The sequence below is a fragment of the Pongo abelii genome, chromosome 2 (assembly GCF_028885655.2).
Source record: "Pongo abelii isolate AG06213 chromosome 2, NHGRI_mPonAbe1-v2.0_pri, whole genome shotgun sequence".
NCBI classification, from domain to species: domain Eukaryota; kingdom Metazoa; phylum Chordata; class Mammalia; order Primates; family Hominidae; genus Pongo; species Pongo abelii.
Window position 1 is genome coordinate 137,319,440 of NC_085928.1, and position 27,797 is coordinate 137,347,236.

Genomic DNA, 27,797 nt, shown 5'->3' on the forward strand with positions numbered 1-27,797 from the left:
TTTTAAGAGACAAACTCTTACTTTGTCACCCAAGCTGCAGTGCAGTGGCTCCATCTCAGCTCACTGCAGCCTAGATCTCCTGGGCTGAAGCGATCCTCCTGTCCCAGTCCCCTAAGTAGCTGGGACCACAGGTGCACGCCACCATGCCCAGCTAATTTTTTGTAAATATGAGTTTTGCCATGTAGCCCAGGCTGGTCTTGAACTCCTGAGCTCAAGTGATCTGCCCACCTCTGCCTCCCAAAGTGCTAGAATTACAGGCATGAGCCACTGTGCCTGGCCTATAACCCTTCTTTTACTGAGTTTTTTTTGGGGGGATAAAAACCAAAATCCTTAACGTGAACTCCACAGAATCTTGGCATATGCTTATCTCTAGTGGGATGCTCTTTATGCCCTTTTTGGTCTGTGACTTATCCACCCCCTTATTCATATGTTATTATAGTAATCTTGTATAACATTTTTAGAAGTTGTCATTGTGCATTGCTTTGGCCATCCCTCTGCTCTGTTGGACATTCATCAAACTGAAGTATGTCAGGGATGGGTTTTGAGCTTTGGCTTACCGCTATAACGTCAGCACTTGAATACTGTAAGTGTTCAACATGTGACTGCTGAAAGAACTGAAAAATCCTGAAAGAACTATTACATCTAAATTTATGACAAAGTTTGAATTACAAAATGCATTTATTAATTAGGGCCCATTTACAGTTTGTCTAGGTAATGAATAATTTCTTTGAATAAAATGCTCAATAAGTGGTAACTACTTTGAATGATATTTTTAATAATCTACAAGGATTTTGTACAATATTGTACATTTCCTAGCAGATTTAAAGGAATAGCCATTATATTGACGTATTTCTAGTTATCAGATTTTAAAAATCTCCTTTTTAGTAAATAAAGATGCATTATCATAAAATGATACGTATCAATTCGTGGATTTAGAATTCTTTGAAAACTATTTTAGTACAGTAATTCTTTAATGTCATAGCAAAAATTTGTAAAATAAGACATTTTTGTATGAATCAAAATATTTTTGGAATTTATTTGAAGGAATTGGTAAACATTAAAGAAATTTGATATTTGAAGATTTTATATTTAAATACTAATCAGTAACGTTTTATTGTGATTTGTGTTAGTAAATCTTTTATAAAACTAAAGATATTTTTGAGAATATATACCTTCACTTCTTTATTTAGGCTTTGGAATGTCTTAGTAAAAATACCATTTATGCTTTTTAAGTAGATGTTTGTTATATGAACTTGTTCAGATAGCTGTTATTTAAAAGACACAGATAGGATCAGCTACCCTGGTTCACGATGATAATTTATATCCTGCATAGAGTCCCAGTGAATTTTTCAGGCACTAAAATGGGACATATCTAATATTAACATTGAAAGTTACGTACTTCGGGTTAACAGATGCCTTTACATTTTATGAAGTCTTGTCCACTAGATGTTCAACAAATCTTGAGGGATCTAGCACTGATTGTAATCACCAGTTGAAATGAGTAGTGCCCAAAGGATTCTTTTCTCTAGAAAAAGATGTTTCCTTTTTATTACACTAAAGAAAAAGAATAATTTTGATAAATATAAATATTCTATAGGTATTATTTGGAAGACAGTGAAATAGGACTTTACTGCCACATATACTCTATTTTATGTAGTAAATAATATGTATTTTATTTTTGTTATATATATTTAGGCACTTAATAGATAATTTAATGTTAGGGTTAGAATTCCCTAAATATCAATTAGATTCTTTTTGAAAATACAATGATTTTTTGTTTTGTTGTTTTGAGGAGGGCGTGTTTTATTTAAGCTTTTGTTGGACTGTAGTAAGGCTAAAAATCTCAGCCAAAGTTAAACTAAATTGTTATCTGTATTTTGTTAAGATAAAATTGTAGTGAAGGACAAATTATATAATAATCATGTATTAGTCTGTGCTCACACTGCTATGAAGAAATACCCAAGACTGGTAATTTATAAAGGAAAGAGGTTTAATTGACTCCATTCTGCATGGCTTGGGAGGCCTCAGGAAACTTACAATTATGGTGGAAGGCAAAGCAAACATGTCCTTCTTCACATGGCAGCAGAAGAGAAAGTGAGTGCCCAGCGAAGGGGGAAGCCCCTTATAAAACATCAGATCTCATGAGAACCTCACTATCATGAGAAGAGGATGGGGAAAACCACCCCCATGATTCAGTTATCTCCACCTGGTCCTTCCCATTGATATGTGGGGATTATGGGAACTACAATTCAAGATGAGACTTGAGTAGGGAAAAAGCCAAACCATATCAAATCTTTTATGGCCTTAATACTATTTCTCCAAGTTTAAAGAAATATTTTCAAGTACTCTTTATCAACATATTTACTTCTTAGCAAGCTCTTCTGAAAGTCTGCTTTGTTGTTTATGTACTAAATGGAAATGTGTTTTGTAATTGTCTAAAATGCAGCATTAGCAATGCAACTCTTTTTCAAAAGGGTGCTTTTGAGATCCGAGTGCTCTATGGTAGAACCTCAGGGGCCATTAGTAGCATTCTGCTTAACATCTGGAGCCTGCACCCTCCCCTAATAAAGAGTACATAGTACTGGTCATATTAGGATAATGTGTGAAGTTGGCGTAGCTCAATGCAGTCTATTACTATTGCTGGAAAATGAGATCATGGTTTGTGCCTTATTGTTAGTCATTAGTAAATGAGGGCATATAAGATACCCAATAATTTCCTCAATTTGGGCAAATTAAATTGCCTTCCATAATAAGATAGTCACTTTTAGTACAGTAGAAGCTTATAATTTTAGAATAGGAAAGGCCTGTGTATCATCAGAATAATCTAGGGAACCCTTTAGAGTTCTAGGCCTCACCCACAAATATCTCAATCTCTTTTCTCTCTCTGCCTTCACTTCCCCCTCTTCTTTCTTTCCCCCTTCCTTCCTCTGCCTGCTCTCTCCCATCTCTCCCTCCCTCCCTTCCTCTCTCTCTCTCTACCTCCATCTCTGTCTCTCTCTCCTCCCCCCATCCCACCACACACACACACACACACACACACACACACACACACACACATGCATACTACCTATATACCTGTTCCCAGGTGATTTGGATTATCAGATATGATCTGGTTGGTGCCACCCCCTCTTGTAATAGATGTGAATGGTAGAACCCAGAAATATTAATTTTGCCTTAGAATTCTGTTTTCTTGATTGATTCTGGCCTACTCTGTTATATTTCTGAGACATCAGGTAGCTTTATATCCATAGAGTACCTGGAAAAATGGCAATCATACTAAATAGAAATAGTTGGATTTGTGCGTTATTATGTGTTACCTTATTCTGTTTTGTGTTATCATAGCAGAATATCACTGACTGGGTAATTCATAAATAAAATAATTTTATTTCTCACAGTTATGGAGCCTGGGAAATCTAATCTCAAGGTGCCAGCATCTGGTGGGGGCCTTCTTGTTGCATTATCCCATGATGGAAAGCAGAAGGGCAAGAGAGCGCATGTGAGAGACAGCAAGAGATTGAATTCACAGTATTAAGCTATTTTATAATCAACATTAATTAATTCATAAGTGTAGAGCTCTCCTGACCTAAACACCTCCCACTAGGCCGCATCTCCTAACACTGTTGCATTGTGTATTAAGTTTCCAACACATGCTTTTTGGTGGACACATTCAACCATAGCACATGTTAACTTAAATTGGGTAATTCTACTTGTGATTATCTTTGAAATTAGTCCCTGTTTCCCATTTAGTTGCAGAATCATTAATTAATTCCTCTTATAGCTTGTTTTATCTGTTATTGCTATATGTGTAATACTATATACTATCATACATGTTAGTTTTAGTTTATTAATAGACTGACCATGGTTTTAGTTTTTTATCTTTTATCAGTTTCAATAAACATTTATATATCTTAAGTTCATGAAATTATATGGCTTTATATTTCAAGGCTGTAATTTTATTTAAATTTACTATATCCTGCATTCTCTTTAAATATTTTATGTTTGATAAGATCATTGTCAGGAAGGATATTATAAGGGCTGCACAAGACTTATACACCATCCTCATATAATTCATAAAGTTTTTGATAAAGTTTTTCAGAAATGATGCTCTTTAATTGCTAAGAAGAAAAAAACCACAATATTCAATTATTTAAGTTATGAGTAAGTGTATTTCTCCTTGTGTAGAACTAGTAGCCTTTTACTTTTATTCCTCTACTAGACCAGTATTATAAATATGTTGATTAAAATGTTAATAAAAATGATAACTAACTGTTTTTGAGGACTTACATTGTACTATAAGCACTTCACATACATTTATCTCATTTAATCTTTCTTACCACATTTTGCAGTAGAACCTATTGTTGTCTCCATTTTACAGATGAGGAATCTGAGATATTGAAAGGTTAAGTAAGAGAACAAACAAATGGTAGAGTCTTAGCTTTCAATTATGATACTTTAATGCCTCTAGTTCCTGATTTCATTAAACTGAATCTGTCAGTTTAATTTTACCAATTCAGTAAGGCTTACTCCTGGAAATACTTTAAAGTTTAAACAGAGATCATCGACAGTGTATTTGTTCTCTTAAAAGCTAAAAGCACTTTGTATTCATATAGACTCCACCCTAAAAATTCGAAACCTCTTCCTGTCTTTGCAGACTGGCTCTGTGCCACAGTAGTTCTTTAACATTTAGCCAAGCTTGCAGTCCTCATATAGTGATCAGCTTTTGGTGGACGCTGAGGGTCTTCTCAGCTACTTTCTGATCATGCATATTGCTCTAGGCACACACACAGCATTCTACATTTCTCCAATACGCATGGATGCTTTTGAATGTCCTAATTTCCCAAAGAAACCCTCACCATCTTTTGCTCCCAGGCCTTAGGTGGTCTATCTTATGTTTCAATTGCAATCTTTTGCCGCAGGCATCTGTGACTGATATGGTTTGGCTGTGGCCCCACCCAAATCTCACCTTGAATTGTAGTTCCCATAATCCCCATGTGTCATGGGAGGGACCTGGTGGGAGGTAATTGAATAATGGGGGCAGTTACCCCCATGCTGCTGTTCTTGTGATATTAAGTGAGTTCTCACAAAATCTGATGGTTTTATAAGGGGCTTTTCCCCCTTTTAATTGGCATTTCTCCATCCTGCTGCCATGTGAAGAAGAACATATTTGCTTCCCCTTCCGTCATGATTGTAAGTTTCCTGAGGCCTCCCCAGCCATGCGGAACTGTGAGTCGATTAAACCTCTTTCCTTTATAAATTACCCAGTCTTGGGTAGTCCTTTATAGCAATGTGATAAGGTACTAATACAGTAAATTGGTACCACAGAGATTGGCGTGCTGCTATAAGGATACCCAAAAATGTGGAAGCGACTTTGGAACTGGGTGATAGCCACAGGTTGGAATAGTTTTGAGGGCTCAGAAGAAGACAGGAAAATGTGGGAAAGTTTGGAACTTGAGATTTGTTGAATGGCTTTGACCAAAATGCTGATAGTGATATGGACAATGAAGTCCAGGCTGAGGTTGTCTCAGATGGAAATGAGGAACTTGTTGGGAACTGGAATAAAGTTAACTCTTGCTATGCAAACAGGCTGGTGGCATTTTGCCCCTGCCCTAGTGATCGGTGAAACTTTGAACTTCAGAGAGATGATGTAGGGTATCTGGTGGAAGAAGTTTCTAAGCAACAAAGCATTCAAAAGGAAGCAGAGTATAAAAGTTTGGAAAATTGCAGGATGACAGTGTAGTAGGGGGAAAAAAATTCTGGGGAGAATTACAAGCCCACTGCAGAAATTTGGAGAAGTAACGGGGAGTGGAATGTTAATCACCAAGACAATGGGGAAAATGTCTCCAGGGCATGTCAGAGACCTTCACCACAGCCCCTTCCATCACAGGTCTGGTGGCCTAGGAGGGAAAAGTGGTTTTATGGGCTGGGCCCAGGGCCCCCCTGTTCTATGCAACCTCAGGACATGGTGCCCTTGATCCCAGCTGCTTCAGCTCCAGCTATAACTAAAAGAATCCAGTGTATAGCTTGGGCTGTTGCTTCAGAAGGTGCAAGCCCCAAGCCTTGGCAGCTTTCACATTGTGTTGGGCCTGTGGGTGTGCAGAAGACAAGAATTGATGTTTGGGAATCTCTGCCTAGATTTCAGATGATATATGGAAACACCTGGATGTCCAGGCAGAAGTCTGCTGTAGGGACAGGGCCTTCATAGAGAACCTCTACTACGGCAGTGTGGAAGGGAAATGTGGGGTTGGAGTCCCCACACAAAGTCTCCACTGGGGCATTGCCTAGTGGAGCTGTGAGAAGAGGGCCACTGTTCTCCAGACCCCAGAATGGTAAATTCAGTGACAGCTTGCATTGTGCACCTGGTAAAGCCACCAACACTCAACGCCAGCTGTGAAGGCAGCCGGGAGGGGAGCTGTACCCTGCAAAGCCACAGGGGCAGAGCTACCCAAGGCCGTGGGAGCCTACCACTTGTATCAGTGTGACATAGATGTGAGACATGGAGTCAAAGTAGATCATTTTGGTACTTTACAGTTTAATTACTGCCTATTGGATTTTGGACTTGCATGGGGCTTGTAGCCCATTTGTTTTGGTCAGTTTCTCTCATTTGGAGCGGGTGTATTGCTCAATGCCTGTACCCCCATTGTATCTATGAAGTAGCTAACTTGCTTTTGATTTTGCAGGCTCATAGCGGAAGGGACTTGCCTTTCTCAGATAAGACCTTGGACTTGGACTTTTGGGTTAATGCTGGAATGAGTTAAGACTTTGCGAGACTGTTGGGAAGGCATGACTGTGTTTTGGATTATAAAGACATGAGATTTGGGAGGGGGTACAGTGATATGGTTGGGCCGTGCCCCCCACCCAAATCTGATATTGAAATGTAGGTTTATAATCCCCAGGTGTTAGGGGAGAGACCCAGTTGGAGGTAATTGAATCATGAGGGCGGTTACCCCCATGCTGCTCTTCTTGTGATAGTGAGTTCTGACGAGATCTGTTGCTTTTATAAGGGGCTTTTCCCTGTTTTGCCCTGTACTTCTTCATGCCATTATATGAGGTAGGGCATGTTTGTTTCCCCTTTTGCTATGATTGTAAGTTTCCTGAGGCCTTCCCAGGCATGTGGAACTGCGAGTCAATTAAACTTCTTTCCTTTTTAAATTACCCAGTCTCAGGCAGTGCTTTATAGCAACGTGAAGAATGGACTATATATTGGGTTTTTAGTTTGGTTTGTTGTGTTCTATTGATGTCCGCTGCTGCTTCTAAATTAGCCGGAACAGAGAAAGGCACCTTGTGTCATCTTACAGGTGGCCCTTACACAGGGTAGAACATATATGCACAACAATTTGCTAACATGGTACCCTCTTCCCTTCGAAAACTAAGTACCAGACTCCCACCCTGGGAAAGTAGCTACCCTCTTCCAGACTGCTACAGTGCCAGGGAGGGGGTGGGGCAAGGGCAAGTATAAACACCACAAAATTTTTAAGTTGCCTTTTTTCTTGATTCAGTGTTCATTTTGCTTTGGAACATTTTTGACTGTTTATTACAGCTTTCACAAAGTCCTAAAAGTTACTTTTTGTTTTTCAGTGTTTCTGTGGGAGGACATGTACTACTTGGAGTTTCAAACTCTGCCATCTTGCTGATGTCATGCTGCTTTCTGTCTTTTGTTTTTAAGAATTCTATTAAAGGTTTAATAGGAACCTTTGATAACAAAGCATCCTTTTCTCAAATTAAAATGTCCACTTGAAAATGTTTTTTATTTAAGACTTCTTATGAATTTCTATTTTACGTTTGAGTTTTCATTATCTACAACACAGATTTTTTAAGACATTATTTAGAGAACTAAATATAACTATTAAATCACTGGAATGTAAATACATTAACAATAATAAAGAAAATTGAAAATTATAAAATTGACAAATTTTTTCTGTGTTGACTTCAGCACTGGCTCTTAGATCTAATGAGTGGTCCTGGATTTTTAGCATAAGCAATTAGCTTGGGGTGGCTAATGGTTAGCCTGATTTCACAAATGATGTGGCTACTTTATGGATAATGCTGAGTCATTATGCTTTGCCTTCACTGTGTGTCAACACATGAATATACTTTATTCATAGATTTTTAAAAATCATTTTTTTAAAGGATTTTAAAGTTAACTAAAACATTTCATTGGTATATACTAATTCCTTTAAAAGACACAAAGGCTTTCAGGTCTTTACACTAAACTCATAGCTTTGTTTTCATCTTAGTTTGAACCAAGTCATTTTTCCCCCATCTTACTATTAAATACCCCACCCAGACTGTGTATGTTGACAGTTCTCTAATGATTCAAAGATAAACCTTTTCTTTATTATGTAATACTTTTCCGAATTCATACCTAGTGTGATGTGATAGTCTAAAACTTGATGTTTTCACACGTAAACTGAAAACACATTTGAGTAGGCGTGATTATTTATAGTGTTATTCTGGCCGTTTTTAACTTAACCTAGTTTAAAAATCTCTGGTACTCTCTTCATGAACTAGATGTTTGTGTATAAAAAAATACTACAGAAATCTATTGTAAACCTCTCTTTAGAAAGATTTCAACAGTGCACAGATGGAACCAAAAATGCCCTTTGCTAAATATGACCTCAGTTAAAGCTAAAAGGGAATCTGAAATTCCATTCATTCTGTTTTGAAATTTAAGTCACAGTTATGCTTTCTGGATTAATAAGTTAGATACACATGTTAGAAATTACTATTAAGCAATATTATGCATTTTCTTATAATTTAAGCCAATGTAACTATCAGCATATTTTTGCAAATCAGCAATTTATTTTAATTGTGAATATTATGAACCCATTAGGAAAGTTGCATACCAATTAATGAGAAATGAATGTTACATAAATTTCAAACTTATGGTCACAAGTAATTGATGAATTGTTCTTATAGATATATGTTGTACAATGTTATAAATATATAGTAACATATATGTTATTTATTTTATATAATTCATGCATGTATTCAAAATATACTTAATAAAGACATCTAGATTCTTTTACTGGTTACTTTTCGTTAGGTATTGAAATACCTTTAAAGTTACAACTGTATTCTAAAAATTGCATATTAGTTAAATTATTTTCAGGTAAGTAAAAGGAAGCCTATTATCTTAAACCAGATTTTAGATATTTGTGCTATTTGACCATTTAATAGTCTTTGTGTAAGATTACATTAATACTGTAATTGTGTGTGTGTGTGTATGATGCATCTCTGTTACAGTTACGGCTACCTGACAACTTAGTTCAAGGATCAGAATAGCAAGTAAAAACATCATAGTAAACTCTCTTGCACCCTCTGTTGTTATTTTTGGGAAACACTACATATACGTTCCCATGATTGTATTGTCATTTCATTAACTTTAATCTCTTATAAAATTAATACTTATTTTGTCATACTTACCTCCAAATTAGATTCAGTAGTAAAGTAACACTTGTTTATTTCCCAAACTGGCGGAAGTTGTTTTCTGGTGTTACAGATATGTTTTTTATCATATTGTAGCTTAAATGAAAAATGAACCTTTCTGTTTGTCTTTGATTTCTCCTAGTTACCGGTATTAAGCCTCTCCAAATGTTTCACACCAAGGAAAATCTCTACAGGATGTAGCACATTGTATACACAACTTTACAGAATTACAGATTCTGTCTGTTCTTTTGTAAACCTTTCAATAGTCAGACAGTTTCCTTCCAAAATAAGAGTCTGGGATCGTCCATACTAAAATTAAGAATTTATAACTGTAAGGAACAGATGTTTTCATAAACATTTGCTATAATTAATTTCAACTAGAGGATTGAGGGAACAAAGCGTTTTTCCCGCTTCAAAACTTTATTGCCTTTTCTCCATATAGCCAACTCTGAAATCTTTTCTCTAATATTGTTAGTGAAACAATTGTACTCCTTATTTGGTATGTTTTTGAGAAAGAAAAACTGCTTTTTTTCCCCCATTACCATTTTTTTGTACCTTGAAAGTTACATTTAATGTGATAGTTTCATTTGGAAACAGTTGTAAATTAAATAAAACCTTTATAATATGATAAAACCTGGTTGTTTATAAAGCCAAAAGTCTCTTAATTATTTGAAGGATTTTATATTTGATCTGATAAATATCAGCTTAAAGGAAGAACTATTCTATTGGTGTTATTTTTCATGTTTAATCATAATCTTTAGTTTTAACGAGAAAGAAGCTCATATTTTAAATATATAATATAGTACTTATTCTATGCTGATTATGGAACGTTTCACAGGAAATGTCTGCAAGCTGTTAAATAACATGTGTTGTAGGAAATTTTCATTTAGCAAGACAGAGACTAATTTTCCTTACATCTTTTTAGTTTATTATAACATTATTAATTTTTAAAAGAAAATGAAGGGTGTCATATGAGTAATATTACCATACCCATGTTTTCAAAGAATTAGCAACTTATACCTAGCTAGGTTAATTTTAAACATTTATATGTTTTTGGACTATTTTCTTCTGTAAATTGTCACCATTTTTAGGTGTTGTAATCCATTTTAGGATTTTTTGTTTTTTCAAAAAACAAAATAAACTGGAACAATATTTTGAAAAAAAAAGTAGAGTTGAAAGTTTAATAAGCGGGCTCAGTCCACTTCTCCTGAACACTGGCACAGCTGCACATATCTCACCAAATTCTCAAAAAACCAGTGTTCTTTACTATCTGTCAGCTATAAAATGTGTAAAGAAAGATAGGTAGCTGTCATTAAAATTACATTTCAGCATTCAGTCACCATTTAATGAGTAGCATAATTATATAAGTATAGTACCTCAGATACTATACTTAATAATTAAAAATAATCTCATCTTTAAAGTGAAAGCTCTGTAATTACTGTTTGACTTATCCATGACCACTGTGATGATTTCCTATTGCACCTTCAATTGTTCAAAGTATATTAAAAGTATAAAATTGGATTAAATCATTGTTATATTAAGCTGTAAATATTATAAAAATCAAATACAACCTGATGTTTGAAAGTTACATTATATAAATTAGGAGTATAAAATGTAATCAGTTTCTAAACTTTTAATTTGTTTTGAAGAACAAATGACATTTTTAATAGTGGTATACTATGGTTTCATAAAAGCTGTACTTTGAAGTATATATTTTAAAAAATTGAACCATGAAATTTCAGTCAATAAGAATATATAACATTGGGGCATTGGTAAGCATTTTTTCCAACTTTAGTACATTTACTTTTATTCTGTAGTCTTTAAATTGATATGTATAATTTGTTCTAAATGTGATTTTATGAATATGATAGATTTTTGTGTAAAAATTTTTTCTAAATGCTTGATATTATTATAGGAGACAAATACCTTTTGATGTTGTTCCTTTTTCATGTTTTAAATTGCCGAACTTTTGACAGTTGAAACCTAAAGTTAACAGTTAAAGTTTTGTAAAGAATATTGAGTAAGGCATATTAAAATCTCATTAATTAATCACTACCTCTCAAGTTGGCTTTTTATTTTACCTCTGTTTACTAAATTCCTAGAGAGCATCAAACTAGGACCTGGAAAATCATCCAGGTCGGCTCTCTGCCTGTTCTCTTTTGACAGTACCACTGATCAGGATGGGTGACTTAGTCATTAACAAGAAATTTCCTTTCTTTGTAAACACTGGTTTATAATTTTAGTTTTGTCTGTGATTCATAAGAAGAAAATGTTTGTACTGTGCTTCATTTGTTCCTGATAGCAATTACTTTGGTACTGTTACTGTCCAGTCTAGGATTGGCATTTGTTTATATTTTGGTATCAAAATGAGTTTTTTACCTAAAAAGCTTTGAGTACAAAAGATAATTTGGGGAAGGGGGAGAGGATATATGCTTTTTGGCTAATATATTGCATAGAGCTTTCACACAGTTTTTCAACTGAAATATTCAGTTTATCTCCATTATTTCAGTGTTGTAATTTTTTTCTCCAGGAGATTCAAATAAAAATGGAAGAAGAACAAGTTCTACTTTAGACTCTGAAGGGACTTTTAATTCCTATAGGTAGGTGATGAATACATATATATATATATATATATATATACACACACACACACACACATAATATTACAAGATAATGTATAAGATATATAATTATGTAGGGTTTTGATCTAGAATAGTAAGGAACCACTACTTGTGTTTTAACAAGGTGACCAATGTAAACAATATTGTGTTATGTTATTTTCTGCAATTAATAAGATACAGAAAAATATAATATTCTAAATTTTTGAGTAAATGCACTTACTGCAGTATCTCTTGTTAGCCAGTAGTAGGGTAATTGGAATGAATGCACATGTAGTATTCAGCTTCATTATAATCTATTTTTGTTTTTCCAGTATATCTGTTACAGTACTAAAGCTTCCTTTTAATTTTCCTGTTAAAATATAGTACTGCTCATGAGCGCCTAAGAGAGCTTAAAATGTAGTTCATGGTTGATAAGTGCTGTTTGCTAATATCCTATTTAAGTTCTTCAGCAAACAGGGCTATTACTTCTCAATTAGTAATTTTTAAAAGGATACACTAATTAAGAAAATATGTATTTTACCTAGTCCTTTCTTAATATTCTCCTCATAACTTGAATTTTGCTTCAGTAAATGTTTATGAAATTTGTACCTTATATCTGGGAAACTCAGGAGTAAGAAAGATTAAAGTTTTTCAGTAATACTTGAAAATTTGTATATAGAACCAAAGTGATGTAAGAAATTGGTTATTTTCTTTTAGGAAAAAAGTGCAAATTCAATAATGATACATTTTAACATTATAGATGGCAATGCAGATTCTTGAAGAAACAATTTAATTGGTCAACATTGTCCTTATGGTTAATTACTTCTGATACTTGTGTAACAACACTATAAAATATATGCAAGAACCACTGTGTACTTGAAAACTAATTTTAATATTAAACTGTATCTCCTTTTCTATAATAAATATGGAATTTATGCTTAGTTTATATTTTTATTTGTATACATATTATATATTCTTAATTGGAACTGTGTCATTTATTTCTTCAGATTTCAGGCGGGCTTTTAACATCTAGAGTTGGGCCTTTTATACAGGAGGCACTTGACAAAAATGTAGTAAATGAAACAGTTTTTACAATTTGTTTATGAATTTCAGAAATGAGATGGTAATTGAAATGCTTGATATCTTTATTTTATACCAGTTGGGGTCTGTATAAATAATCAGTTGTTCAAGTGTTACAGATACTACAAAAGGCTTAGGTTCCATGGTGTTCTAGAAGGGTATTATCACAGCAGTAAAGCTCATACGTTGTTGTTAAATTTTCACTATATCCATCCTACCTTATAAATATTGGAATTGTCCAAATGCTTTCTGAATCCTGAAGTATAATATAAAGCTTGTATTTGGCGTACTAAACAATAGGTAGAATCCCCCATTTGAGTGTGTCACAGCTGATTGTAACAATAAGCAAAAAAGTAAATATGAAAGACAGTTCAATAAATATTAGGATTTGACATGTAACAGAGGAATCTTAATATGGTAATATATGAAATCTGTGATGATAATTTTTTAGGTATAAATACAATTAAACATAAACAAGACAAAAAATGTATTTCAAAGGAAGGAAAATCCCATTATATGTATAAATTTTGTTGGTGAATTGTATTTTACAATTACATTTGTATTTTAGCTAATTATAGTAAATAGTGGATATAATATAAAGTTAAGAGAAATGTTTTCATGTGAAGGTATAGTATTGTGGGTTTTTTTGTTCTTGAATAAAGTATCTTAGTATTAAATGATAATTGTATTTTGAAAAGTAACTCCTAGTGTAGCTTTGCACAATAAATACTTATGTTGTTAACTAAATATTTTTAATCAATTCCTGTCATTGTTTAAAAATGGCAGGCATTGATTAAAAATCAGTGTTGTAATGTTAGAATATTAATTTATTGTTGTATTTAAAAAGGGAAGATAAAAAGCTCAAGTAATACAGTATGTAAAAATGTACTTTTAATAGTTGGCAGGCCAGTGCTGTTGTTAAATACTATTATAGTATTTAAGGTGTGAAATGAATATTTTTCTACTCAGTAGGCAATAGCTTTATAATATAATGAGCTTACTTGTGGATTTGACACTTGGGTTAAGTGTAGAATTCATAGAAGCACAGCTCTGTGGTATAGCTTCATATTAAGGTTAACTGACAAAATCTAGAAATTGTTGCAGAATCACATTAAAATGGCAGTAGAATTTTCAGTAAAATTTATGAAAATGAAAATTCAGTAAAATTTTGATTTCAGTAAAAAATAAAATTTCAGTAAAATTTTGAAAATGAAAATTATTTTTTGTTGCCATTATAGCTCTTTAAACTAACTAGAAATAGGTTATTAGAAAAATGTAAATGTTGCAACCCTCAGATGTCCTTTTGCATGACAATTCTACCTTTGTATTATTTAAACCGCCTCTGAAATCCTAGCTTTTCTTCACAATTAGACAACGCAGGCCTTAAACCTATCACCAGCATATTCATACTTTATATACACTTGTGTCTAGGGTTAAGATTTACTTTAGTTTCTTATCTATCAAATGGGCATTATAATGCCTCACCTGTTTCCTTCCCACTACTGTTTTAAAGACTAGGGTGAAAACGTGTAAAATAAAGGCCTTTGAAAATCTAAATGGGAAGTCATAGTATTAATTCTTTTGTGATCACTTCATGTAAATGGGTAACTTTGTTTTCTGTATTCACCATCAGACACATGTACCCTTCTCTAACATATGTTGAGATTTTATTAACTTTTGAATTCAGTCTTGAATTGGACGCTGAAATTTATATTCTTTCCACTATTTGTATTATTATGGTATTAGATTGTCAGTTTCAAGAGGGCATAGTCTCTGGGGGTTTTGTTTGTTTGTTTTTTGAAACAGGGTCTCACTCTGTCACCCAGGCTGGAGTACAGTGGCACTATCTTGGCTCACTGCAGCCTCAACCACCTGGCCTCAAGCAGTCCTCCCACCCCTCAGCCTCCTGAGTAGCTGGGACTACAGGCGTATGCCACCACACCTGGGTAATTTTTGTGTGTTTTGTAGAGATGGGATTTCACCATGTTGCCCAGGTGAAACTCCTGGGCTCAAGAAATCTGCCTGCCTTAACCTCCCAAAGTGTTGGGATTACAGGCGTGAGCCACTGCACCTGGTCTGTTTTTTAAAAAAATGTTTAAACATAGTATACTGGTTCAGATCCTGATTCCAAATACTTTGAATACTTTTGACAAGTCTTAGCCTCAGTTCTTCACTTTTGAAGTGGAGATGATAAAATACAGTTGATATGATTAGTTTAATCGGACAATGACATATGGTAAATGCTGAATAAATATTAGTTACTTTTTTGTTCCAGACAATGTCATCATCATCATTGTCATCATCACTAACCTTTTGGTATTAGAGAAATTGTTACAGTGATCTAATATACCAAAAGGAAGAGAAAAAATATGTTTTACAAGAAAATAAATGTTTTGTCTGTTAGCAGAAATAGTGCGTAAGAACAAGCTTAACCTGAGATTTGACATTCTCAATATCTGACACATATTTCAGGCTACCTTTGAATAACAAATTTGAAAACCTAGTAGATGAAAGGAAGATGTTTTACTATAAATTCAGGAATGATATCTGGAACTTTGACAAATAAATTTAAAAATTTAAAATGAATGGACCCTAACTATAGCTTTATGTGCCTAATACTCATAGACTTTTTTTTTTTAATAACCTGGGATGTTTACTTTGGATTTATATCTTCTTTTGATCTTGCTTCATGGATTCAGGTAGAGTACAGCTGCATTTAACTCCTAAGGCACCAGTATAATTATTATATGATGCTTGAGTAATAGTCCAGATATTGTTTTGGAAAATTTGGTTAAAATTTGATTGTATATCTCTGAACTAATTTGCAGATGATGCGCTAAAATGGAAAGTTTATAAGACTTGAGAAGACTTTGTTGGTTTTGTGAAATATATCTTGTACTTTTTAAAGACCAGCGTTAATGTTGTCTGCCAAATTATATGAGCTTTCTCTGTTCCTTATTTAACCATTAAAACTGAGAGAGGAACATGAATGGGTATGAAAGAAGGAAAGTCACTTCCTGATTATCAGTTTGCTGAAGATGTTTAACTTAGTGACTGTAGCACAGGCCACTCCTCTCCTCCTCTTCCCAAAGGCAGCTGACCTTCTCCTCGCCAAAAGAGGCAAGCCCCTTGCCAGCACATGTGACTACAGGCTATTACATTAATCTGTTTAGCTGTAGTACCAGCTGCTTGCATGTTTTTAATTATCTTATTAGATGGTATAACAGTGACCTATGAAATAAATTGAAGGTGAACATTTAAAAACTTTTGTTTTATTACCCTATGTTTCTAAATATCTTTTTGATCAAATTATAACTTTCCTCAAAAGTTGACAGGAAATCTGTATCATTTTTGAGCCAATGTAATGCTTTTTTTTCAGATTTTTAAAGTATAATGTCATAATTCCCAATATAGAAAATAACTTATTTGTTGGCTCATTTATTCATAAGCTTTTTGTGTCTCTATAGCCAAAAATTTGTGGTAAACTTGGCTTATTAGTCAATTTAGTTAGAGAAAACTCAGACCAGTTATTTGGCATTCTCAGGGAAACTCAAAATATTGCTTAATTTTTGTACCTCATCTTAGTTTTGTGTAAATGGCAGAGGATAGAATATAAATCATTGTAGATTATTTTAAATTAAATTTGTACATTATATTTAACCCTAATTTTCGAGATTCTGTATAAACTGTAGTAAATCATCTAGTTTACTCTCAGTATTTTTTTTCAACTTAATTTCACATGAGATTATTTATATTTTCCAAAGCTATACTCTTAAGAAAAATATACACTCTTTTTCATCTTGACAATTAGAGACTTTAAAAATAATCATTTGTAAATGCAGTGCTGACTTCCAGAGCCACAGTTCAAAATTATAAACACTAATGATGCTCAGTTAGAAGTCGTAGCCAATAAACTGAAGATTATAATAATTTAGTTAGGAGCTTTGGTGTTGAATTAAAAAACAAAAGTTACTTGAATGCTAAAAAGATACACAGATACTTCTGTTTATGTTTTTAGTTAATAAATCCTACACCTGGGCTAGTGGAGTGACTTGAGACTTAAAAAAATTTATAGACTGAAATACTTATAAACTTATGTATTTTTTAAAATAAAACATTCATCCTTTTGGCTTATTTTTTTCTCTAACAAAATATTGTATTTCATATTTGAAAAGAGCTTTTATTGAAGAAATAAAGGGAACTTTATATATGTATATAGTTTTGTTGTTGTTTGTTTTATTCCTTTTAAGGAGAGACAAAAAAAGGCACTTGGCTTTAAAGCAATGGTGTTCTAATGTCTTGATATTTATCAGAGCTTCCAAAGTAGCCTCCCATTCTCAATATAGTATGTACTATATATAGCTCACCAAGTCAAAGGCTGTTCAAGTTGATAAAAAGTTTTTAAAAAATTAAAGTTGGTATAGCCTTTTAAATCTAAAAGTTGTCTTTTCCTGCCTAAGAAAAAGTACATTAATTTGAATTTTCTTGAATCATTGAGTAAATTTGAAAAATTAGGCTTCAAGTTTTGGCACAAAGATTTGTATGTATCTTATTTGCATATAATCAGTAATTTTGTATGTATCTTATTTGCATATAATCAATAATCAATAAATTTGAAAAATTAGTCTTCAAGTTTTAGCACAAAGATTTGTATGTATCTTATTTGCATATAGTCAATAATTTTGGAGGATGCAGGAAATATCTTTTCATCATTTACATTTATTTTTAGTATAGTACCTTTTACATTTTTATGTAAGAGAATTACATATCTCATAGAAATAACAATGAAATAGTGATTTAGTATATTAGAAAGGAGATAATAGGGCAAAAGCCTACTTTGGCAGCAAGATTTAAAATTCAGAAATCTGGGTTCTAGTCACACTCTTAAAGTGATATAATTTTGTTAATCATGTTATTTTTAAGAATATTGGCTCATTGGATGAGAGCAGGCTCAGTGGCTCACCCCAGTAATCTCAGCGCTTTTGGAGGCTGAGGTGGGTGGATCACTTGAGGTCAGTTGTTCAAGACCAGCCTGGCCAACATGGCAAAACCCTGTCTCTACTGAAAATACAAAAAAAAAAAAAAACAAAAAAAAAAACGAAATTAGCCAGTGTGGTGGTGCACGCCTGTAATCCCAGCTACTCGGGAGTCTGAGGCACAAGAATCACTTGAACCTGGGAGGCGGAGGTTGCAGTGAGCCAAGATCGCACCACTGTGCTGCTGCCTGGGTGATTAAAAAAACTGTCTCAAAACAACAACAACAACAAAACAAAAAAATCCCAAAAACCAAAAAACAAAAACAGAATATTGGCTCAATCAATTATTTGCTAGAAGTTATAGCAAATGATAGAGACCAACCGGAATCTACCGTCCCTCTTCCCCACCACTCAGTCCTCTTAAGTTTCTAAGGCCTTGCCATTTTAATTATTTTTCCAGGGTTTCATAGCTTAATAAGTAGAAGAGGAGGAAGGAAGGCCTAGAATTAGTGCTCCTTTCCTGATTCCATGAGCCTTGCTTTTCTAATTTTGTTGTATTGCCTGTATGTTGTTGAGGATGTATATAATGTTAAGATGTTCTTAAGAATAAATACATGATTTAGGGAATCAATTTGGAAAAAATGCACAGAAATAAGACAAACTAAAGTCTAGATCTTAGCTATACCACTGTAACCTTAGGCAAAGTAATTAACCTCTCTGATTCATAATTACATCATCTATAAAAATGAAATGTTAACATCTGTATCATTGAGTTGTAGAGAGCATACCTGTAAAATGTGTAAAGTACTTGGCCCTTGTCATCAAAACATAGTAGGTAACTACTGTTAGGGAAAATTTTTTCACCTTTTCTTTCCCTCTCTCTTTTCTAAAATTTCTTTTAAGTTGTAATTAACTCTACTACCTGAGAAAGTTGGCCCTTGCCTCAGGAAAGTTAAAAAAATTTTTTTCTAGTTCTAAAGTGGCAATAAATGAGTAAAGAATCAGATGTATCTATAGTTACCTATAGATTATATAAGAGGAACTTTTATATAATCGCTTATTATATTTAATCTCATCAAATTTTCTTGCATCTTGTTTGTTCTTATATTTGTTCAAGAAGCATCACGACCTTTACAGTTAAATGATCACTTCAGAGAGCACAAAATGTATAGCCTTTTCATTTTTTAGAAATCAGAGTCTTAATATTACCTTTTGTCCTTATCTCCATAGTGGAGGCTCTTCTGAGTAAAGAAAAATCACATTTGAATGATGAATACATCTTCTCGAAGTAGCTTATTTTTATGATAGTATCTGTGCTTCTTTATAATATACACTCTCTCTGAACTAATTTATTGATTACTTAAGGCTTTGAAAAAATGTTACCCTCTATTTTGAAAAATCAACTGATTTGTTTGCATTTACAGCCCTAATTATCAACCCACACTGGCTTGAGCATACATGTTACAGTTTGAGTTATTTTCCTTTAGAAACCCCTTCAAGCCCTTTTTGTTATCTGTTGCCAGGCTTTAGGGGACATTTTTTTTCATGTTTATTTATTTACATAGTCAGCTGAAAGCCTGATCATCCAAGGCTGTGTAAATGTTTATCTTTGAAAAGACAGGCATACATTTGAAATGTGAGGATAAGCTGCTCTGAGTCAATCAACACTGAGAGTCCTTTCCCCTGGACACACTTCTGTTTCCTGCTGGTGTTCCAGTTGAAATGCCTTGCTGTCAGTCCTATGGATCACTGTTTGTAATATATAGTTTGGATATGGTGGTGAAATATACAAAGTCAATTAAATATTTGCTCAATAATACTGAAGTATGAGAAAATAATGCATAGAATTAGGGTTCAAAAATAGAGTTAAAAATTTGAGAAAATAATGCATAGAATTAAGGTTCATAAGTGGAGAGTTAATTTTTTTAAAAAAATTCACCAGTATCTTGCTTATTTATTTACGCATTGGTCTGCTTTATAGTCCCAATAATTAAGTATTATATAGTAGCTCTATATAATGCTTAATTTCTGATTGTCTATTTCATAGACAATTTGACTCAAATAAATGATTTAAGGGAGAAATTTCTACAGGATATTTAAGTAGGAGTCAATATTTAACATTTGTCTTTTTTTTATATCAGATTGTGTTGTCTTTTGGCGCAAAGTTGTAGTGGTTAATAATTATATTTCCCCATTTTATTTTTAATCCAGAGCTTTTTCACAAGTGCTTTTTCAACGTTTGTCTATATCTTTATTTTTTTGTTGTTGTTCAAGGGAGCTAACTTATCTTCCATCATTATGTATATCTTTGTTATACTCCCATTATAGACAAACCAGTGTGCTAAACCTTCAAGACCCAAAGAGGAGTTAAACACAGACCCTGCCCTTGGGGCACTCATAATCTAGCAGGGAGAAAAACATGGAAGCACTAACATAGGTGATGACTGGTATTATAATGGAGGCATTTATCAAGAACTAGGGGAAGGCCAGGTGCAGGGGCTTACACCAGTAATCCCAACAGGCTGAGGCAGGAGGATCACTTGAGTTGAGGAGTTGAAGACCAGCCTGGGCAAAAAACAAGACTTCATCTCTACAAACAGACAAATAAATAAATATTTTTAAAAAAATTAGCCAGGCATGGTGGCACATGCCTCTAGTCCCACCTACTCAGGAAGCTCAGGTGGGACAATCACTTGAGCCTGGGAGGTTGAGGCTGCAGTGAGCTATGATCATGCCACTGCACTCCAGCCTTGGTGACAGAGCAAGACCCTGTCTCAAGACAAAAATAAAAACAAAACAAAAAACAGAACCAGGGGAAGACCAAATGGTTGGGATGGTGGGTGTTAGGAGGAAAATCTGTTTGCTAGGTGTTCTAGCTGGGGCAGGAGTTTCAGGGAGGCGAGCAACATGTACAAAGATGATCTTCATTTTCCACTCTTCAGCAATGCATTCTTTTAGATTTCTTTTGCAGTATATTAGAATGGGTAAGTTTCAGTTTGTCAAAAACACAGAGATTCTCCAAAGATATTGAGTTTATTAGGGGATTTGCACATCTGGGATATGCAGGCCTTGGGAACCATAGGCATATCCAAAGAGGTTGAGGGAAGGGGAAGCTTTTAAAGACGAGAGGAAAGTATACACAATTTATTTTGAAACAGAGAACTTTGGTTACAGGGGCTTATTGCAGGAGCTAACACCAGTTCATTAATGGAGACAGTTTGTCTGGCAAGTGTTCTTGTACATCAGCTAGCTATCCTTGTACTCATGTAGCAACTGCAGTTTAGAAAGTTATTGGCAAAAGTTTTTGTTACAGACGTATGTGTATAAGAGCCATTCAGAGAGTCTTTGTAATATTTCTTCAGCGTATGTGCATGAGGGCTCTTCTTTCTAAACCTGTCTTTATTTATGGTTATCTGTCAGTATTCTTGGGGATGGATTCCAGGACCCCCATGGATACCAAAGTCCAGCAGTCAGCTCTAGGGAATTGGAAAGGATAGGAAAAATCAGCCCCTCTGTATCCATGAGTTTGGCATCCTTAGAATACTGTAGTCTCAGTCCATGGTTGGTATAAACCATGAATGCGGAATCTCGTGTATGGAGGGCCAACTGTACTTTTGTTAGGGTTTGACACAAGTGACTTCATTTTGATTTTGACAACTTTCCCATTTGAATTTAGTCATCAGTGACAAAATTATGCCCTTACCTATGAAGACAGTGAATGTGACCCATACAACATCAGTATTTACATATGTATCTATTTCATTGTGGTGACAGTGTTACTTTACGTGAACTGTTATTTTATAGTACTTGCTATTTGATAGTACTAAAGTTTAAAAATTCAGTATATCATTTTTTTTTTTATTAGATGGGGTCTTACTCTGTTGATTAGGCTAGAGGGCCATCTCAGCCCACTGCAACTTTCACTTCCTGGGTTCAAGTGATTCTCATGCCTCATCTGCCTGTGTAGCTGGGATTACAGGTGTGCACCACTGTGCTCATCTAATTTTTGTATTTTTAGTAGAGTGGAGGTTTCACCATGTTGGCCAGGCTGGTCTTGAACTCCTGACCTCAGGTGATCCACCCGCCTCAGCCTCCCAAAGTGTTGGGATTACAGTCATGAGCCACTGCACCCAGCGATGTTTGATATATTTGAATCGATGATCAAAAATTTTAACTGAGGGTTAAAAATCTTTAAATCACACAAAATTAATTATGAAATAGTTGATAATGATACAATTGAGAATGAGTATTATGTACCTAGAAATATGAAGAAAGTCAATAAAGCTGCTATGGAATAAAAAATAACCTGCAAATGACAGAATATTTGAAATGTAAAAGATGTCCTTGTATCTGAACATACGGATATAATCTTCATTCCATGATTATAGATGTTATGTTCTGAGAGAGACATAGAAGTAGTTTGGTTGACATAATCTCAAGGCGTTTCAAAGACTCTTCCAGGCTACCTTTTCAGATTAGGAAACTAATGCAGATGACGTGCCCAAGTGTCAACCCATTAGAACCAAAACAGGGTAGTTGAACACTGTTATCTTAAACCTCATTCCAATTTAAAAAAAAATACTTCTAAATCTTAAAGTTCTCTTGAACAGCATAGCTCAACTTTCATAGATCTAGACACAAACTTCTCATGTGTATTTTGTTCAGTTCACAGTAATAAACTTAGAATCTCCAAAATAACTACTATTGTCTTCTTACCCTTCCCCCCACCTTACCACAGGGGAGCAGTACTTAAAATACTTAATTGACTTTAAACAAAAGTTTATCCCATGGCCCATTTATCTTCATTTTAAATTATCCCTTCCAGGTTTGTTTAGCCAGCCTGTTACTGAATATGATTATATTAGGTTCGTGATCCAAATCGTGGGTCTAGTTCTTTCCAGCATTGACCATTTTGGGGTAACCAATAGAAATGACACTGTCATCACTAAAGATTTGCCTTTCTAACTTTCAGGTATGTGTGTGAGAAGAGGGATGTGGGTGGAGGTAGGGGAAGGGAGTGATAGAAACAGAAACCACAGGGAGAGTCAATGAGATAGACACGGGAAAGAAAAAGAAAAGATTATATCCATATCTAATAGTCTTATTACTAGCACCATTTATTTAGAATAATTACATACTACGTTACCTCTCTTATGGAATTAAGTTGACTTATTTAACCACATGTATTATTTAACTTTTAATGTTTGTTTTCTTTCCCCAGTTATATATGAGTATGCATCACTTGTATATTTATATCCCTTGAAACTTTATAGTTGTTACTTTAAAAATTGAATGTGTATATGAGTGAATTGTTGCCATCCTTAACATTTTAAGCTTCCCTGTCCAATATGGGAACTACTGGCAATATGAAGCTATTTAAATTTGGATTTCAATTAATTAAAATAAAATACAATATGTAGTTCTTCAGCTGCAACTAGCCGTATTTTAACTGCTTAGTAACTATGTGTGGTCAGTGCTTACCATATTGGGGAGTCAGATGTAGAACATTTCTGTCATCTCAGAAAGTTTACTTGTTTAGTGCTCATCTAGAGGTTATCAAGTGAACGATGGATTCAGTTAAAATATAATTGATTTTAATATTTCTTAGAGAAAGTATTTAAGCACACATGTATTTCTGTTTGGTAATACCCTGTTAGTCAACACACTATTGGAAAACATGCTTTAAGTCATAGGATTGACTTGTAATTAGGACATCAGGTTTTGCTAAATAAATGCCTATTTATAAATAACTGGAAAGTAATTTATTCTCTATTCTACCAGCCTTTCCTCTACAGTATTGGCTTATATTTGCAGACTGTGAGGCAAATTCTTTATCATGTTGTAGAATGTTAGATATCAAACCCTTGCCAGTTATCACAAATATCAAAGTAAATGAGGTTAGGTGAGGGTGGGAAGAAGGTAGGAAAGGTCTGCAGGGAGAGGATTTTTTCCTTATTAATTATAGAGGAAGCATGAGTAAACCATGGAATATAAAATATACTTACTCCAGACAACTTCACAGAGATTGTCTGGTATAGGATCCTTTTCTCACTTCATTTCTAAATGCCAGTCCTTTGATTAGTAATCTAATTACCTTTATCGTATATTTAAATTATTAATACAATTAAAAATGAAAAGCTTGTTATAAAATCAAAAAGTTTGTGATACTGCTTTTCTTGGTTTCCTTTTTTAAAGTATGATTATTGAGTTTGCCTACTTTAATATGACCCTGGATTTGGAAGCTCTTACATATTGTATTTTTAAGAAAATAATGCCTGTGTTTTTTTTGTTTGTTTGTTTTTGTTTTGTTTTTTCCTTTAAAGAAGAGAGTATTCTAGCTCTTTGGGAGGCCGAGGCAGGCAGATCATGAGGTCAGGAGATCGAGACCATCCTGGCTAACACAGTGAAACCCCATCTCTACTAAAAAAGTACAAAAAATTTAGCCGGGCGTGGTGGTGGGTGCCTGTAGTCCCAGCTACGTGGGGAGGCTGAGGCAGGAGAATGGTTTGAACCCCAGAGGCGGAGCTTGCAGTGAGCAGAGATAGCGCCACTGCACTCCAGCCAGGGCGATAGAGTGAGACTCTGTCTCAAAAAATATATAAATAAATAAAATAAAATAATAAAAAGAGTATTATATTTGACAGTCCCTAACTGTTTTAACTCAGTTCTTTGTGTTCCTGTGAAAACTAAGGTGAAGGCTCAAGGTTTCTCAATTTAAAGTTCAATTCAAACCTGAATCAAAACATGACCGTAATTTTAACAAACCTCTAGGCAATGAACTATTCTTTACCTGTATTTCAGTGGAGCCTTATCATATGATAACATGTTTCACCTAGACATGTGAAGAAATACATTTTAAGCTTGTGTGTAATTGTGCATTCTGTTTTTTTATATATATTTATGTATGAGATCTGCCCTGATGTTTCATTATGGAGGAGAAAAAAGCTTTAAATAAAAGTAAGTTTTAGAAAATTCATGGTACAGGAAGCAAAAAAGCCAGTACAGTTTCTAATTGCCTTTTAGAGACTCGTGAGTTCCCTCATTACCTGTGATTTAAGCTAAAAATGAGGTAATTATAGATAACATCAGTGTTTATCTGGTTGATCTTGGCACCTGCAGTCCTAATGTTGTAGCTTACCCATATCTGGTGCCACACTTTACAGTCTTATGCTGACATACCTAATTTACACTTCATATTTCCATTTATTTTAAGTTAGATGTTACTTGTTCTATTTGAATAATATTTTCAAAATCATACCTTTAAAATGGCTTAAAAGTATATACTCTTAAACATAATACTGGAATTATGGTACAGTCCTTGCATTGATAGAAATCTTTCACTAATGTATTTTGATATAGATTAGAAACAGATTCAAAAATTTACTGGCTCCTTTTTGATAAAATAAATGTGATCATACTAAATATGGCAATTTTAAAAAATATTGGCATGCACTTTAGGATTATGAAATTGTATAAATCTTTTTGAATCAAGTTCAACTTTCTTACCTTTTACTACCTCAGCTTCAGATATTCTACCCATCTAACCCGGATCTAATCCTGCTTAAATCCTGCTTCATCCTGCTGTAGCCGCTTTGTTCTGTTATCTTACTACTCAGAATTGCAATGAAATGATCTGGTTGGCTGGCTGACCTTGTAAACTCCATGGTTATCTCTGAGAGCTCTGTCTGCTGTACTTCCCTATCACTATACCTCCCAGAGAGCTAGAAGCAACTTTCTACCTTCTCTCTTTTTTCTTCCACTGTCTGTGACTTTTGGCTTTCCCCAAGGTGAGAATCCCTTCTCTTAACCACTCAGCAATTTCATTGTCAGTAGAAGCCTAAGTAGCTCCTCTTAACCAACGATTAGAGATCTTCAGTCTTAAACTATATGTAGGCCCTGAACTCTTTGCTATTATTGTAGCCGTTTGGATTTCTTAAGTTAGCCCACAAACGCATTGTTTCCTTTCCACATTGAGCTTAAAAACGGGATAGAAACCATCATATAAACCTATACAGTGTAAAATTAGTGTTTTGTATAGTGTATCACCATTTGGAACAATGATTCAGAAGCCTTCTAGTCATAAATTAGCACATAATTTAGTAATTTATTAGTCATCATTTAGGTTATAAAGGTATTTCAACTATTAAATTTAGAAGATATTAACAAATTTAGAAGATACTAGTTTCACACCAATGTTATGAGCATATCTTGGGAAACTACTATTTAATTATATGTTAAATATATAATTACAAATTGATAATCTCATTATAATCATCAGCTGTATTTATCCACTGCATATTCTGATTGCTTTCCATGTCAAAATAGCCATTGCAGGAAGCTTAACTACCCAAATAGGTCTTAGAGGGAAGGTATCAATTCCTGCTGCAGAAGTTGACTTTATTTTTTGAGAAATAATTGCATCACTCATGGCCTACATATTTAATAAGTTACAGTGTTGTTTCCTGAGGAGCACACCAGTAAGCTCAGAGTCCTTCTCAGCATGGTGCTTCCAAGGCAGCCAGTACTGATCTATTAACATTGGCCTGAGAAATGAAACCTACTTATCTTCACCTTTCCCTGCTTAGATGCTGATTGTTTTCAGGGACCAAGTATCTGCAAGATAGAGTAATTGCCACTAGATGGCACTAATGCTTTGTTAAGGAAATCTTCAAGGTCCAGGTGGCTAATCCATTCCATTTAAGGTTTTACACACCTAAACACCCAGGTTCTTAACTACTCACAGGGACTGTTGTTAACTTATCTTCTCAGTCCAACTAGTAAAAAGTTATCTGCATGTCCATGGACTTGATATTCAAAAACTAAAAATCTGAGGAAGAAAACAAGGGTATATTTCTATCTTGCCTTGTTGCCAGAGGTCATTTTTGCTCTTGGTGTCTAGAGAATCATGTTTCCCTTTAGTGGTTACTTCCATGTTATTCCAGAAAGATGTCTTTCCTATTTCTCGTTTCTTTATTCTCTTGACAAGTTATTTAATTTTTCTGAACCTTACTTTCCTCATTCATAAAGAGGGGTTAAAAATATATACCCTAAGTGATTTACCTAAAATATTATATCATAAGTGGGTCTTTTAAAAGCATTTCGATGGCATTATTGTCAGATTTTTGCTTTTCAGCCACATTGTAAATATATATTTTTTATGTAAGAATAAGTTTAGCAACTACTTTTTCTTTTTTTTTAATTAAACTGAAATATTTCGCCACTGACACCTCAATATTTTCTATTGTTAATCATGTCTTCCTCCAACTTCAGGAGCAGGCCTACCATTCATATTTGTGATTGTAAAAAACCCTTCATTTTGATCCCTCTCCCCTAGAAGGGCTAAACCTTTCAGCAGTTTACCCTCTGGAATCTGTTTAATGTTTGATTAGCTCAATTCTTTGCAGTAGTATTTCAGTGGCTATGGTGCTACTGTTATTTTATATCCTAAGTTTTAATTTTGAAGTATCAAACCATTTCTTTCCCCTCTGTACTACCAGAGTGCTTTGCAGTAATCATTTTATTATTGGTTTACACATCCATCTGTCCACTCTTTAACTTTGTATGTTTTAAAAAATATGCCTGTGAGTGCTAAGCACATAGTAGGCACTTAATAAATGTTTATATTTACTCTGTGTTACGGTTTATTGATGAAACACTATTCAATAGAAACGAAAGACAATTAATATATTATTTTGTGGCCTTTATGCTCCTCTCT

General features: G+C 34.2%; 1 protein-coding gene across 11 annotated transcripts in view; it reads left to right on the forward strand.

The window, feature by feature from the left end:
* Window positions 1–27,797, forward strand: part of TBC1D5 (TBC1 domain family member 5) — a 592,946-nt gene that overhangs the window by 304,982 nt on the left and 260,167 nt on the right. For all 11 annotated transcript variants that reach the window (XM_063722180.1, XM_063722179.1, XM_063722181.1 and 8 more), the window contains one exon: window positions 11,957–12,026. In XM_063722180.1, the coding sequence (XP_063578250.1) occupies window positions 11,957–12,026 (70 nt within the window). The remainder of the gene's footprint in view (window positions 1–11,956; window positions 12,027–27,797) is intronic.